The 14,052-nt window shown below is 48.4% G+C and overlaps 1 protein-coding gene across 4 annotated transcripts; it reads left to right on the top strand.

Annotated features, from left to right (window-relative positions):
• The first annotated feature begins 736 nt into the window (after positions 1-736).
• SLC22A17 (solute carrier family 22 member 17) lies at positions 737-7,331 on the top strand. 4 transcript variants are annotated; one of them, XM_045450412.1, is made up of 10 exons: positions 737-1,265; positions 1,437-1,943; positions 2,036-2,139; positions 4,277-4,431; positions 5,025-5,190; positions 5,380-5,525; positions 5,688-5,793; positions 5,953-6,224; positions 6,463-6,574; positions 6,692-7,331. In XM_045450412.1, the coding sequence occupies exons 1-10, from the start codon at positions 786-788 to the stop codon at positions 6,978-6,980; spliced, it is 2,337 nt and encodes a 778-aa protein (XP_045306368.1). In that variant the 5' UTR covers positions 737-785; the 3' UTR covers positions 6,981-7,331. The 4 variants fall into 4 exon arrangements, with proteins under 4 accessions (XP_045306368.1, XP_045306367.1, XP_045306370.1 ...); XM_045450411.1 differs by having other exon boundaries at positions 745-1,265; positions 1,434-1,943; XM_045450414.1 differs by having other exon boundaries at positions 759-1,265; positions 5,953-6,170.
• The last annotated feature ends 6,721 nt before the right edge of the window (positions 7,332-14,052 follow it).

Below are 14,052 nucleotides of genomic sequence, written 5' to 3'. Positions count from 1 at the left end.
AAGGGCTGTCACCTTGAACATATGGTCACAGTTGAATGGTGAGGGTACCATTCACAAGGCAAAGAAGCACTAGAAGACGTTACAGGGGAAGAGCGTGAGTTTGGTCTTGGATGTATTGAGTTTGAGGTCCTTGTGAGTCACCCAAGGTTAAGAAGATGAATAAGAGGTGGCTACATAGGTCTGGGGCTCAGAAGAGAGGTGTGAGCTAGAGGTGTAAATCCGGGGATTAGGTTTGTATTGTTTACATTGGGGGTGAATGAGGCCGAGGCTGTGAGCATGGGTGAGATCCCAAGGTGGAAAGAACAATGAAATGAGAGGAGGGCCCAGGACCAAGCCTCAGGTTCGAAGACACTGAATGATGGTGAAGAGGTGGGGGAGGAGCCTGCCATGGAGAAAAAAGGAGCAAGAGAAAGAAAACCAGGAGAGTGTGAGACTTAGCAGCCAAAAAAGAAAGTGTTTAGAGGAAGGGGTGGTCAACAGTGCCAAATGATGCTGAGGATGAGGAACACTCCGCCAGGGTGGGGGTGCTGAAACCCAGAGATGTGGTCTTGTAGAGGACTGCAGCCAGGGCTGAGTACAGAGCCCAGCCCAGCCCTCCATGTTCATCCCCTGTACTGTAGTCGCCAGTATAAATGGCTGTCTCCCCAGTAAGCTACTCCAAGGTGGGTCTTGTCCATCCTGTTATCTCCCAAAGCCTAGCACAAGGCCAGGCACATAATAGATGCTTAATAAATTTTACTGATGAATGAGTGGATGCATGGAAAGATGGATGGATGGTTGGATGAATGAATGAGGAGGAAGAATTGGAAGCAAATGAGGTATCTCTGGCAACTGCCTGGACTAGCTACTATCTTTCAGCTTTCTTTCCTTTTACCGCAATGGCCCGCAGACCCAGAGAACGGAGACAGAGCCCCTGGGCCCTGGCCCCCCTTCCTCTCTCTGACGAAGAGTCTGGACCGAAGGTTCTGCTGACGTGGGAAGGGGAGGAGAGTCTGGAGGAAGGGGAGGGGAAAGCAGCGCAGAGATCGCAGAGACGAAGGAGGCGCCCGCGGCTGCAGAGCTGCAGAGCGGGGTCTCTCCAGCCTCTATCCGGGCATCGGTGCCCCCACTGGGCCAAAGGACAGCGCATCCTTTTGGTGCGGGCCGACAGGGCCTCCGCGGTCGGCAAGCTGGCTCCCCGGGTGGCCACCGGGACCCCCGAGCCCAATGGCGGGGGCGGCAGCAAAATCGACAGCACTGTAGAGATCACTCCCAACCCCAACGGAGTAAGTGCCCGCGCCCCCGGGGCTACGCCATCATCCCCCCGCACCCGCGCCGAAAGCCTGGCATTTTCCTCCCGCGCACTCCCCGCCCCTGACCGCCTTCCTCGCGCCGGCTCTCCTCCCTTGCTCTGCGGCTTTCTCCGCTTCACCCTTCTCCCCCCCACCCCCCAGCAGGTCGGGACCCTCGGAGATGCGGTGCCCACGGAGCAGCTGCAGGGTGAGCGGGAGCGCGAAAGGGAGCGGGAGGGGGAGGGCGACGCGGGCGGCGACGGAATGGGCAGCAGCCTGTCGCTGGCCGTGCCCCCCGGCCCCCTCAGCTTTGAAGCGCTGCTCGCCCAGGTGGGGGCGCTGGGCGGCGGCCAGCAGCTGCAGCTCGGCCTCTGCTGCCTGCCCGTGCTCTTCGTGGCGCTGGGCATGGCCTCGGACCCCATCTTCACTCTGGCGCCCCCACTGCACTGCCACTACGGAGGCTTCGCCCCCAACGCCTCCGGCTGGGAGCAGCCCCCCAACGCCAGCGGCGTCAGCGTCGCCAGCGCGGCCCTAGCAGCCAGCGCCGCCAGCCGCGTCGCCACCAGTACGGACCCCTCGTGCAGCGGCTTTGCCCCGCCGGACTTCAACCATTGTCTCAAGGACTGGGACTATAACGGTCTGCCGGTGCTCACCACCAACGCCATTGGCCAGGTGAGGCAGCCTGCTGGGCCGCGGGTCTGGGGGCGGGCCGAGAGCGAGGAGCAAAGGGCCTCAAGCCCCCTGTATCCCTCTCACATCCCCAGTGGGATCTAGTGTGTGACCTGGGCTGGCAGGTGATCCTGGAGCAGATCCTCTTCATCTTGGGCTTTGCCTCTGGCTACCTGTTCCTGGGCTACCCGGCGGACAGGTGAGGGCTGCCGTGGGGATGGGGCAAGTAGAGAGGGGGGGGGTGCTAGGGTGGCTAGCCCAGGCAAGTGGCCTTTCCGAGAGGTCGAAGAGGATCCGCTGGACTCTACAGTCTTCTGGACTTCTGTTCAATGATATGCAGCCCATCCCTGTCTCAACTTCACTCCCCATCAAGAAATACTCCTTCCATACCTCTTCTGCACAAGGGGACACTACCACATATTCCCCATCCCCATATCCTTGGATCAGTGGCTAATCTCCAAAGACAATAGCCCCATCCCCACTGATCAAAAACTATCTCCACAGATCAAAAGTCCTAGCTCCTCCTCTATTGTGCCTGTCATCACTAACCACCTCCCTCTCCATCTTCACAGACCCATCCCCACTAATAGCCCCGTCCACATGATGGATTCCATCTCGAGGGCCTTATTCCTATAGATCATTACATTAATTCCTAAATATCAACAGCCACAATCCCACTGACCTGTATAGTTCAATTCTACAAACAAATGACTCCACCCTTATGGGTCAGTTGTCCAAACCCCATAGATCAATGACCACAATAGCACCCCCTCCCCCAGAGATTAATAGTCCCATCCTCATGTGTCTTCAGTGCTCTTAGATCCTCTCAGATCAAAAGCCCAATTTGCATGAATCAATGGCCTTATCTCAAAAGTCAACAGCCTATCCCCACCAACCAATAGCTTTTCCCAGGGATCAAAACTCCCAATTCCTCTAATTCTTGACACCATCACCACTGACCAAGTATTGCATCTCCACTGATCATCCTCATAGATTATTAGACTCATCTCCACCCATATACAGTCCCATCCAAATGGGTTAATAGCTGAACTTCCACGGATCAAAGACAACCCAACAGTCAATAATCCCTAAAATCAATACCTATCCTCACTGCCTAATAGTCACGTACCCACAGGTCAACAGCCCATTCTCATGCATCAGTGGCCTCATTCCCATAGACCAATAGCATCATTCCTATGGAATAATACCCTCATCCCCAAATTCCAATAATCCAGTCTCCTAAATTCGGTATCCTTAGCCTCATTAACCAATAAGCTCACCCCCATGGAAAAATGGCCCCATTGTGTGGGTCAGTAGTTTCACTCTCAGAGATCAGTCCCCCTTCCCAATGATCAGTGACCCCTATCTTCATCCCCATAGATCAGTGGTCTTATCCCCAAAGATCAATAGCCCAGCCTGTCAAGGATCAGTAGTCCTGTCCTCCACTGACTCATACTCAGTGACCATCACCACTGACCAATAGTCTCAGCTTCTCTGGTCTGTGACCCCCCCTGCTTACGGATTATCCCCATGAATTCATATCCCCATAGGTTCATCCCCACTGACCAATAGCCCCATCCACCCAAGGACTAATGTTCCCACCCCATCCCCAAAGATCATTTGTCCAATCTTCAAAGGTTAATGATCATCCCCATGATCAATACTTTTACCCCATGTATGAATAAATAGTTCCATTCCCATGGATCACTGGATCTTCTGGCAAAGGACCCTATCCCCACTGACCATCATTATGGGTTAATTGACCCATGAAACAGCCCATAGAACAATGGCCATATCCCCCCAAATCAATCAGTCCCCTAAGATCAATAGCTACATTTCACTAATACTATCCCCATGCATAAGTAGCCAATGGCCCCACCTTCAGAGATCTATAGTCCCAACCCCGTATATCAGTGACTTCATCTCCTCTGACAAGTATGAGCACAAGCTTTATCCCCACTGAGCTGACCAGTATGAGCAAGACAAGCTCTATCCCCACTAACCAATCTATCCCCAGAAATCAATGGTTATAAGTCCCCTAAACAATATCCTGTCCCCTCTAATGGTTGGTCTTGCTTCCATGCTCTCATCTCTGACCAATAGCCCCATCCACAAGAGTCCATGGTCCCACCCCTGCAGAACCATGACTACATCCCAGTGGCCAGTGGCCAGACATCACTTATCCATGGTCCCCTTCCCTTCCCATCTTCTCTAGCCTCAGTCCAACTTTTTACCCCAGTCCTCATACCTCCAAGTTTGAAGGGGGCAGCTGGGCTCCACCCAGCAACTCATCTCCCAGGGAGTCTGGGTGACCAGAGGCCCTCCCCACTTTCCAGATTTGGCCGTCGAGGGATTGTGCTGCTGACCTTGGGGTTGGTGGGCCCCTGCGGAGTGGGAGGGGCTGCCGCAGGCTCCTCCACAGGTGTCATGGCCCTCCGATTCCTCCTGGGCTTTCTGCTTGCCGGAGTTGACCTTGGTGTCTACCTAATGCGTGAGTGGCAACTTCCCAGATGTCCTTCCCTTGGGGCTCATGCCTGCCTGTCTGCATTCCCAGGCTGTTCCCACTGCCCCCTAGGATCCCCTCAGTCCCTTTTCAGTCCCCAATTTCAGCTGTCCAGGATCTCAGCTGCCTTTCTGCCCCAGCCTTTGAAGGATCCAGGGACTTTGCTTTTCTCCACACCCCTCCCCACCAGCCCTCCAATCTTTAAGGCCTTCCTTGCCCTTGACTTACTGCTGTCAGGGAATGGAGCTTTATTTAAAAATGAAATCCTGACTAGCTGTATGTCCTTGAACAAGAGTTGATATGAAGGTCAAATAAGAGGCCTGATGTGAAAGGCCCTGTAAACTGGGAATGCTGAACCCACCAGGGACTCTGACCCTTGAGCCCTCCCAAGTTTGAGGAGAGGAGAGAGGACTGAACAGTCTCTCCACTCTTTACCACTCAGAGGTTAGTCTGTGGGAGGTGATGACTACAGCCTCCACTCTGGGTCTGACTTTGCTCTCTGTCCTCCCTCCCTTTCTTCTCCTCTCTCCCATGCCTCCTTCCTCCCTGGCGTCTCCTCCCTGTCCCTGCTCTATCTCTAGGCCTGGAACTGTGCGACCCAACCCAGAGGCTTCGGGTGGCCCTGGCAGGGGAGTTGGTGGGGGTGGGGGGGCACTTCCTGTTCCTGGGCCTGGCCCTTGTCTCTAAGGACTGGCGATTTCTTCAGCGAATGATCACCGCTCCCTGCATCCTCTTCCTGTTTTATGGGTTAGTATCATCCTCCACCTGTTGTCTGGCCATTTCCACCTCTATCTCCAGCCTGGCTCTAGCCTGGAGACCTTTCCTCTTCTCCACTGCCCTTTGTTCAGGCCTGCCCCAGCCCTAGCCCTTCAGAGGTGGGAGTTTCCCACCCCTGGATCAGGAGACCTCAGAGTGCACCCCCACCCCCACCCCTAGCTGGCCTGGTTTGTTTCTGGAGTCTGCGAGGTGGCTAATAGTGAAGCGACAGATTGAGGAGGCGCAATCCGTGCTGAGGATCCTGGCTGAGCGGAACCGGCCCCATGGGCAGATGCTGGGAGAGGAGGCCCAGGAGGCCCTGCAGGGTAAGAGACAGGGGTCCCTATAGGTGATGCTTCACATGTACACATGACAGTGCCCTCTCCATGGTTACAGCTGTGCCACCTCTCAGGGTCCCCACCACCCATGTGGAGGACCCTGGGTTCAGCTGTTTCTTTTAACAGACAGCTCCTCTCTCTTTCCCAAAGACCTGGAGAACACCTGCCCTCTCCCTGCAACATCCTCCTTTTCCTTCGCCTCCCTCCTCAACTACCGCAACATCTGGAAAAATCTGCTTATCCTGGGCTTCACCAAGTGAGCCTGGGTGTCTGAGCCAAGGGCCAGGCCAGTAGCTGGAATGGGGGCTGGCTGGGTGGGGAAGGCCTGAGGACCCCTGCCAAGGGCAGCCAGGGTGGTGGAAGGCTGTGGATGGGGATTCAGACACCGCTGTTTGCTTTGTCCCCCTTCTCACAGCTTTATTGCCCATGCCATTCGCCACTGTTACCAGCCTGTGGGAGGAGGAGGGAGCCCATCCGACTTCTACCTGTGCTCTCTGCTGGCCAGTGGCACAGCAGCCCTGGCTTGCGTCTTCCTGGGGGTTACCGTGGACCGATTTGGCCGCCGGGGCATCCTGCTACTCTCAATGACCCTCACTGGCATTGCGTCCCTGGTCCTGCTGGGCCTGTGGGATTGTGAGCATCTTCCCTTCCCCACAGTGTGGGCTGAGCAAAGGAACCCCAGCAGAGGTGCCTCAGGCAGGCTCAGCCACTAACTCCCAAGTCCAGACCAGACCCTGCCCAGATCTTCCACAATCCTCCCCACCAGACCACACAACCCTGTCTGTTCTCCCTAGTCGATTAGTGGATGCCCAGAGAGCCCACCTGGCTAGAGCCATGGGATCAGAGAACCAAGGGGATGAAGCCAGGGACTAGGCCACGCGTGATCTCCTCACTTCCATTCACATCCTCCCTCTTGGCCCTCCAGATCTGAATGAGGCTGCCATCACCACTTTCTCTGTCCTTGGCCTCTTCTCCTCCCAAGCTGCTGGCATCCTCAGCACCCTCCTCGCTGCTGAAGTCATCCCTACCACTGTCCGGTGAGCGCAGTGTTGCTGGGGCTGAGGAAGGGCCTGAGGGAGGGAGGGGAAAGTGCGGGAGAAGGGTTGGGGTGAGGCCCATGGTTAGAGGCTGAGTGCCTCCTCCATCTCTCCCAGGGGCCGAGGCCTGGGCCTGATCATGGCACTGGGAGCTCTTGGAGGGCTGAGTGGCCCAGCCCAGCGCCTCCACATGGGCCACGGAGCCTTCCTGCAGCATGTGGTGCTGGCGGCCTGTGCCCTCCTGTGCATCCTCAGCATCATGCTTCTGCCGGAGACCAAGCGCAAACTCCTGCCCGAAGTGCTGCGGGATGGGGAGCTGTGCCGCCGGCCTTCCCTGCTGCGGCAGCCACCCCCTAACCGCTGTGACCATGTCCCACTGCTTGCCACCCCCAACCCTGCCCTCTGAGTGGCCTCTGAGCACCCTGGCAGGAGGCTGGCTTGTACGGAAAGGTGGTATAAGGCCCTGGCGAACCGATTGGGAGGACTGAGTGAGCAAGGCAGGGCTGTCCAGAAGGCTCAGAGGCACCTCATGCCAGCCATCGAGGAGAGCTCAGAGGGCTGTCCCTACCCCCATCTCCTCCCTGCTGCTTTGTGTTCACTTCCTTGGCAAGAGTCAGGGGACAGGGAGCGAGCTCCACAGTGTAACCACTAGGTCTGGGCTCCATCCTGTGCCCAAAGACATCCTCCCAGACCTCGTTCTTCCTTGCTCTATCATTCTGTTTCAATAAAGACATTTTGAATAAATGAGCATATCATAGCCTGGACTTCCCTCCCTTCTGTTGTACTGTCTCTTCGGGGAAGGTTTCTCTTAGTGGAACCAAAATCAGCAACAATCTCCCTTCCCCCTTCCCCTGGGCCTTCCCCCCTCCCCCCACCCCATGTTACTTTACAGACAGCCACCACCCTTTACTGATGGCTTGCTATGCAGCTAAAGACTGGGCTAGGCACTTTACAAACTTCACTTAATCATTTAGTCCCTTCCAACACTGCAAGGTAGGTGTTGGGTCAATTAAAAGTTTTTGTTGTTGTTGCAAGCAATGAAAACTGACCATAATAAACTTAAACGAAAATGGGAATTTATTAGAGGGATTTGGTGGGGCAGGTTGTAGTAGGGAGCTCACAGAAGAGGCGGAACTAGTCATGAAAGGTCAGGAACCAGACAGGCTCCCTAGTCTGGGAAGTATGACTTCATCTGGATGAATGACCTCCACTGGGGTTCCATCTTTGGGTCATTCCACTTAAGAGTCATTTCCAGAGAGCAAATGACTGGCTAACTTGAGTTAACATGGCTGCACCCCCATCCATATTACTGACAACTGGGGAGACAGAAGGCAGCAACTGTGTGTTGTTAGCAGAAGTAGGACAGGATGTTGTGCAGGTAAAAACAATGGATGCCCACTATAGTATTCTTCTTCTTTTATAGATAAGAAAACTGATGCTCAGAGAGACTCAGTAACCTGCTCAAGGTTACAAAGCTAATGAGTGACAGAGCTGGGACATAATTAGATCCTGGAGCTGGAGCTCTTCACTGATGCACACTATGGCCACCTTTCTAACCCCTTCCAATCTTTAGGCATTACCCTTGGAAGCGAGGAGTCTCAAGGCACCCCAGGAGTTGGCAGTAGGTGACTAGGTCTTCCACATCAGTGCCAGGACCTGCCTCTCAGACTAGCCCTGGCCTGGCTTGACCACTTTGGGCAAATCTCTTAACGTCCAGCTTCCTTCAAGGGTTACTGTGAGATTAAACAAGATAATGTATTTATACATGTCTCTTAAACTGATTTACCACTAGATGGTAAGCTCCTTGAGGGCAAGAACTCTGTCTTTCTCAATTTAAAAACACAAAAGCCTGACACATGATAGACATTGAAAAAGTTATTGTTAGTTCATTCTTTCAGCAAATGTTTCCTGTGCCCAACTTACGAACCAGTTACCATCCTGGATGTTTAGGGTATAGGCCATCCTTCAGGGACCTTAAGATCCATCTAATACTAGGAATAGTAATGAGGAGAGAAACCAGTGGTTTGGGGCACTAAACAGCTGCATCCTGAAGCAGGTGAGACTTCACTCAGAGTCAGGAAACCCTCACGCAAAGGCTTAGGAGAAAAGTACAGTGCTTTTGACCCAAAGGATATAGGGACAGCAAAGGCCCGGAGGTAGGAAATGGGTGAGGCAGTCCTGGAAAAGATTCTTGGGGAAACTGAAGTGTTGAGGCCAGTCTCTTCCAGAGAAGGGAGACCCGTTCTCCACAGATTCCTGCAGCACCCAGGGTCCTATCTCCTTCCTCTCTAGCAATCCAAATCTAAGGCCCAAAGCTCTGTGAACTAAGCCATGCTGCTGGGGTCTCCATACTAATTGCATTACTGGAGAACTCATAAGAACCCTTCTCATTTAATCTTCACAGCCCTCTGAAATTGGTTTTGTTATTTTTATCCTATTTAACTACTGAGGACATGGAAATGAGAGAAATGGAAGGATCTGCCATTAGATGGCAGAGCCAGGACTCAAAACCCGGCCTTCTGGCTGCTCTTTCAACTCCACTAGTTCCTTCACAGTTATGTACTGTGTACCCCACATTCTGTAGAACAATGTCTGTGAACAATGTAACTGATTCCAATGTTCACTTTTTAGTTCTGGGTAGCCCCAATGATAAATGAGAGATCATACTACTGCCTCCAGCGATTCGGTGAAAACCAACCTGACGGTAGGTAAGAAAGTTCTGTACTTTTTGGAAGTACAAGGAGTTATTCGTACACTAATGACATCGTCCAGTACATATTGTGAGGAATGGTATCAACGGGGCATTCCAGCAAATCCAGTCTTTGTACACTGCTGGAAGAAGGGCAGGGAAAAAAAAAGTAAAAAACACTCAGGAAGTTAGAGCAGCTCCTGTAGGAGGGTAGTTGAAAGAGAACCAGATTCTCTGACTTCAACCAAAAAAGGTAGAGACAACGAAAATGAAAGTATTCAAGAAGTATCAGTGAAGCACAGGGGAAAACATAGTCCTTCACCCCTAAGAAATTCATAATCTAGGTGAAAAGGGTCAGCATGTATAACTAACACAACCGGCATCTTGCTCTAAAATTCTCCAACCACATAATCTCACTGGACCCTGCCTGATCAATAACCCCATGAGAAACAGTTCTCATGGCTTAGGGTTTTACAAATGGGGAGACTGAGGTTTGAAAAGGTAACTTATTCAAGGTTATGTGACTCTTAAGTAGAGTAGCCAGATTTTGAGAACTGAGAGCCTGCAATCTTCTTCCTGTACACCAGATAGAAAATATTTCTAAACACCACAAAAATATTAATTCTCCTGTAATCAGTTTAGAAGACAACCCAGGAACTTGGAGATCATTTTTAGGAAAATAAGGAAGTGACTACTTTCACGAACATGAAACACTGTAGAAATGTTTTCGTTGGATTCACAACTACGAGCCATAATGGGTTATTCAGAGGAAAATTAAAAGTATATACAGGGTACATTTCTAAGCTTAAGTTACATTAAGTGACATGAAGGTCACTCTCATTCCTCTCATTCGGTCAACCTAGCCTGGCCACCACATAACCATTTTTTGCTGATTACCCAGTCTGGTGCTACCTCAGCTCTGGGGGAGGGAGCATGGTCCTTCCCTGCAAGGGCTCTGAAGACTGTGAGACAAATCATTACAATCCTACATTGAAAATGTGGAGATGTGATAGTGCTTCATTGGCTCTGAGGATGAAGGATCTGCTCTTTTGGAGACAGTCAAGGAAAGCTTCTTGGATATTTGGACTGAAACAGTGCCAAGTCCAGAGGTATGACAGAACATGGATGGTGTGGAGAACATCAAGTGTTTAAACATCCATGATATAAAGGTAATCTATGAAAAACCCACAGCTAACACCTTATTTATCATGACTGACTGAAAGCTTTTCCCGAAGATCAGGAGCAAGACAAGGATGTCTGCTCTCACCACTTCTATTCAACATTGTACTGGAGGTTCTGGCTAGGGAAATGAGGCAAGAAAATGAAAAACAAGACATCTGGAATGTAAAGGACAATGTAAAACTCTATATTTGCAGATGACATGATCTTGTATATAGAAAATCCTAAGGAATACACAAACACACCTGTTAGAACTAAACAAACAAGTTCAGTAAGGCTACTAAACTTAAACTTGTACAAGATCAATGTACAAAATCAATTGTATTTCTATACAATAGCAATGAACATTCTGAAAGCAAAATGCAGAAAGTTCCATTTAATATAGCAAAAAACAATACTTAAGAATAAATGTAATAAAAGAAGTCTAAGACTTATACACTGGAAACTACAAAACTTTGTTAAAAGAAATCAAAGACTTAAATAAATAGACATACTGTGTTCATAGTTTGGAAGACTTAGTATTGTTACAATGGCAATCCTCCCCAAATTGTTCTACAGATTCAATGTAATCCCTATGAACATTCTGGCTTTCTTTTTTGCAGGAACTGACAGGCTGATTCTGAAATTCATATGAAATGTAAAAGACCCAGAGTAGCTAAACAATCTTGAAAAAGAACAAAATTGGAGGTCTCATACTTCCCACTTTCAGAACTTATTACAAAGGTACAGTAATGAACACAGTGTAGTAATGGCATAGGACATCCATATAGATCAATGGAATAGATTTCAGACTCTAGAAACAAGCCTGCACATTCTTGGTTAATTCATTTTCAACAAGGTTACCAACACCATTCAATGGGGGAAAGAGTAGCTTTTTAAACAAATGGTGCTGAGACAAATGCATTATCTGCATGCAGAAGAATGAAGTGGCCCCTCCCTCACACCATACACAAAAGTTCATTTAAAATGGATCAAAGACCTAAATGTAAGAGTTAAACTATAAAACTCTTAGGAGAAAACACAGGCATAAATCTCCAGGACCTTTCTGTTTCAAAGGATACTATCGAGTGGAAAAAACAAAAAACAAAAAACAAAAAACACCCAACAAAATGGGAGAAAATATTTGCAAATCAAATATATGACAAAGGTCTAATACTCAGAATATATAAAGAACTCTTACAATTCATAATAAAAAGACAGACAAGCCAATTAAAAAGTGGGCAAATAATTTGAGCATTTTTCTTTAAAGAAGATATACAAATGGCCAGGAAGCACATGAAAAGATGCTCAACATCATTAGTCATTAGAGAAATGCAAATAAAAAACATGAGATACCACTTCATACCCACTAAGATGGCTATAATAAAAAAAGATGGACAGTAACAAGTTAGGTGAGGATCTGGAGAAACTGACCCTCATACACTGCTGGCAGAAATGTAAAATGATGCAGCTGCTTTTGAAAACAGCCCTGTAGTTCCTCAAAAGGTTAAACATAGTTACTTTAGGATCTAGCAACTCCACTCCTAGGTATGTATTTAAGAGAAACGAAAATGTATGCTCACAAAAAAACATGTAGCTTGTAGCAGCACTGTTCCTAATAGTAAAAAAAAGAAAAAAAAAAGGAAATAATGCAAATGTCCATCAACTCATGGATAGTCAAAATGTGGTCAATCCATAGAAGGAATTATTATTCAGCTATGAAAAGGAATGAAGTGCTGATACACGCTACAACATGAATCTTGAAAACACTATGCTAAGTGAAGGAAGCCAGACACAAAATGCCACATATTGTATGATTCTATTTATATGAAATATCCAGAACAGGTAAAGTCATAGAGACAGAAATTAATAGTTGCTAGGGGCTAGAGGGAGGGAAAATTAGGGGGGCTTGCTAATGGGTATAGGGTTCTTTGGGGGGTTATGAAAATAGAGTTAATAAAATTAGGTAGTGATGATGGTTAATATATGTTGCACTAAATACCATTGAATCGTACACTTAAAAGGTAATTCTTTATGGTATGTGAATTATATATCTAACAACAAAACCCATATAGCTTTTCAGTGGGATAAGCCAGAGGTATGGCAAACTGACACTTTTCTACAGCGAATAAAATTAAAGTTCTCTTACTAAATGATTTCTCTTTAACAAATGCTAGCACCTAGAACAGCACTTGCTGGGTACTCAGTAAATGTTTGTTGAATCAATGATTACTACAAGCATAAAGAAAGGGAAAAAGGCATTTGAGATTAGCAGAATTGAAAGATGTTCTAAAATCAGGTCTTGATTTAAGAAAGGCCACTCATTTCAACCATACATAAAAGGAAGGCTGTTATCAGAAAAAAACAGCAACCACTTTTATTGCTGATGTCAGGTTGGGCAAATCCCGTCTGAAAGAGCTCTGGGCTGTCATTGCAAAGACCTGACTCAGACTCTCACTCCAGAGAAATCTTAGAGATAGGCTCCCCCAAATGTCTTAGACACTTCCCTCCCACAAGATCCATGTGAGACTAGGTTCATTCCAATCCCTCAGATAAGAGGGAGCTCATCAGGAGTGACTGACCAAAAAACAAGCGATCTTTCCCAAGGAAAGCAACTTTCCTTTCATGCTACTTCCTCTAAAATCACTGAGGATGATGCAGGAAAAATGAAAAGACCAAGTAAGGAAAGAAATCTGATGCTTGTGAGGGTAAGAACTAGCAGGTCCAGGATAAAGGGAACCCCCAAGGTGAATTAACACCTTCTGAGCACCTGTTATACAAATGCACAATCCATACCCTCAAGGAGCTTGCAGTCTAGTGGGGAAACAGGGATGTAATTGTTTTAATTATAAAGCTATGAAGTACTAAACAGAGATAGAAGCAATTTGCCCTGAGTGCAGGAGTGATTCATAATGACTAGGGAATGAAGAAAGGTTTCTGGCTGTAGTGCCTGGCTTTATACATTACGATTCTGAAAGAGCAGATGGAATGGGCACAGCATGAGCAATAAATGAAATATAGTAAAATTAACTGCAATGCACAGGGCATCATCACATGTAGAACAAGATGTGACAGGGAAATCTAATCAGAATTAAATTGGGAAAGGACTTCATTCCACATCTGCGTTTACAATTACTGGTGGTAGAACAGGGGCGTTTCTGGCAACATTAAGTTTGTGGAGTCAGACATCTACCAGGAACCCACTTTAAGATGGGGAGTTGCTCAAGCAATTAAAATAGCATGGAAAGAATGGGCAGGATATGGAGAACTGACTGGACATATAAAATTAAAAACAAAGAAGGGTCAAAAAAATGACAATCGCCTGTCCAAGATCCAGCAATTTGGAAGGGGTTTTGCAGATAGCCACTTAACGCCCCCTGGTGGATAGAGACCTTCCCAACATTAACATCATCAAGCTACTTCAGACCTCTCACATTCTAGCAAAGTTAATATTGAAACCATCGCTACCAGACTCCTACTAATCAGCCTCTGCAGCAATCTCCACACTATTCTAGCTGAATGTTGTTAGAACACACAGATATCCCCCCCGCTGCAGAATGCTTAACAAATGACACAACAGGAACAGTACAATAAATGAGCAAATACTTAAGTGGTCAATACTGACCTGAGA

This window comes from Leopardus geoffroyi, chromosome B3 (assembly GCF_018350155.1).
Source record: "Leopardus geoffroyi isolate Oge1 chromosome B3, O.geoffroyi_Oge1_pat1.0, whole genome shotgun sequence".
In the NCBI taxonomy this organism is placed as follows: Eukaryota; Metazoa; Chordata; class Mammalia; order Carnivora; family Felidae; genus Leopardus; species Leopardus geoffroyi.
This window is presented reverse-complemented; position numbering and strand designations above follow the sequence as displayed.

Bases quoted from the DNA above. Each gene is read 5' to 3' on its own strand.
- SLC22A17 (XM_045450411.1), top strand. From the start codon at position 786: ATGAATGAGGAGGAAGAATTGGAAGCAAATGAGGTATCTCTGGCAACT. The intron at 2,140-4,276 runs GTGAGGGCTGCC...CCCACTTTCCAG, and splicing joins CTGGGCTACCCGGCGGACAG to ATTTGGCCGTCGAGGGATTG. The intron at 4,432-5,024 runs GTGAGTGGCAAC...CTCTATCTCTAG, and splicing joins CCTTGGTGTCTACCTAATGC to GCCTGGAACTGTGCGACCCA.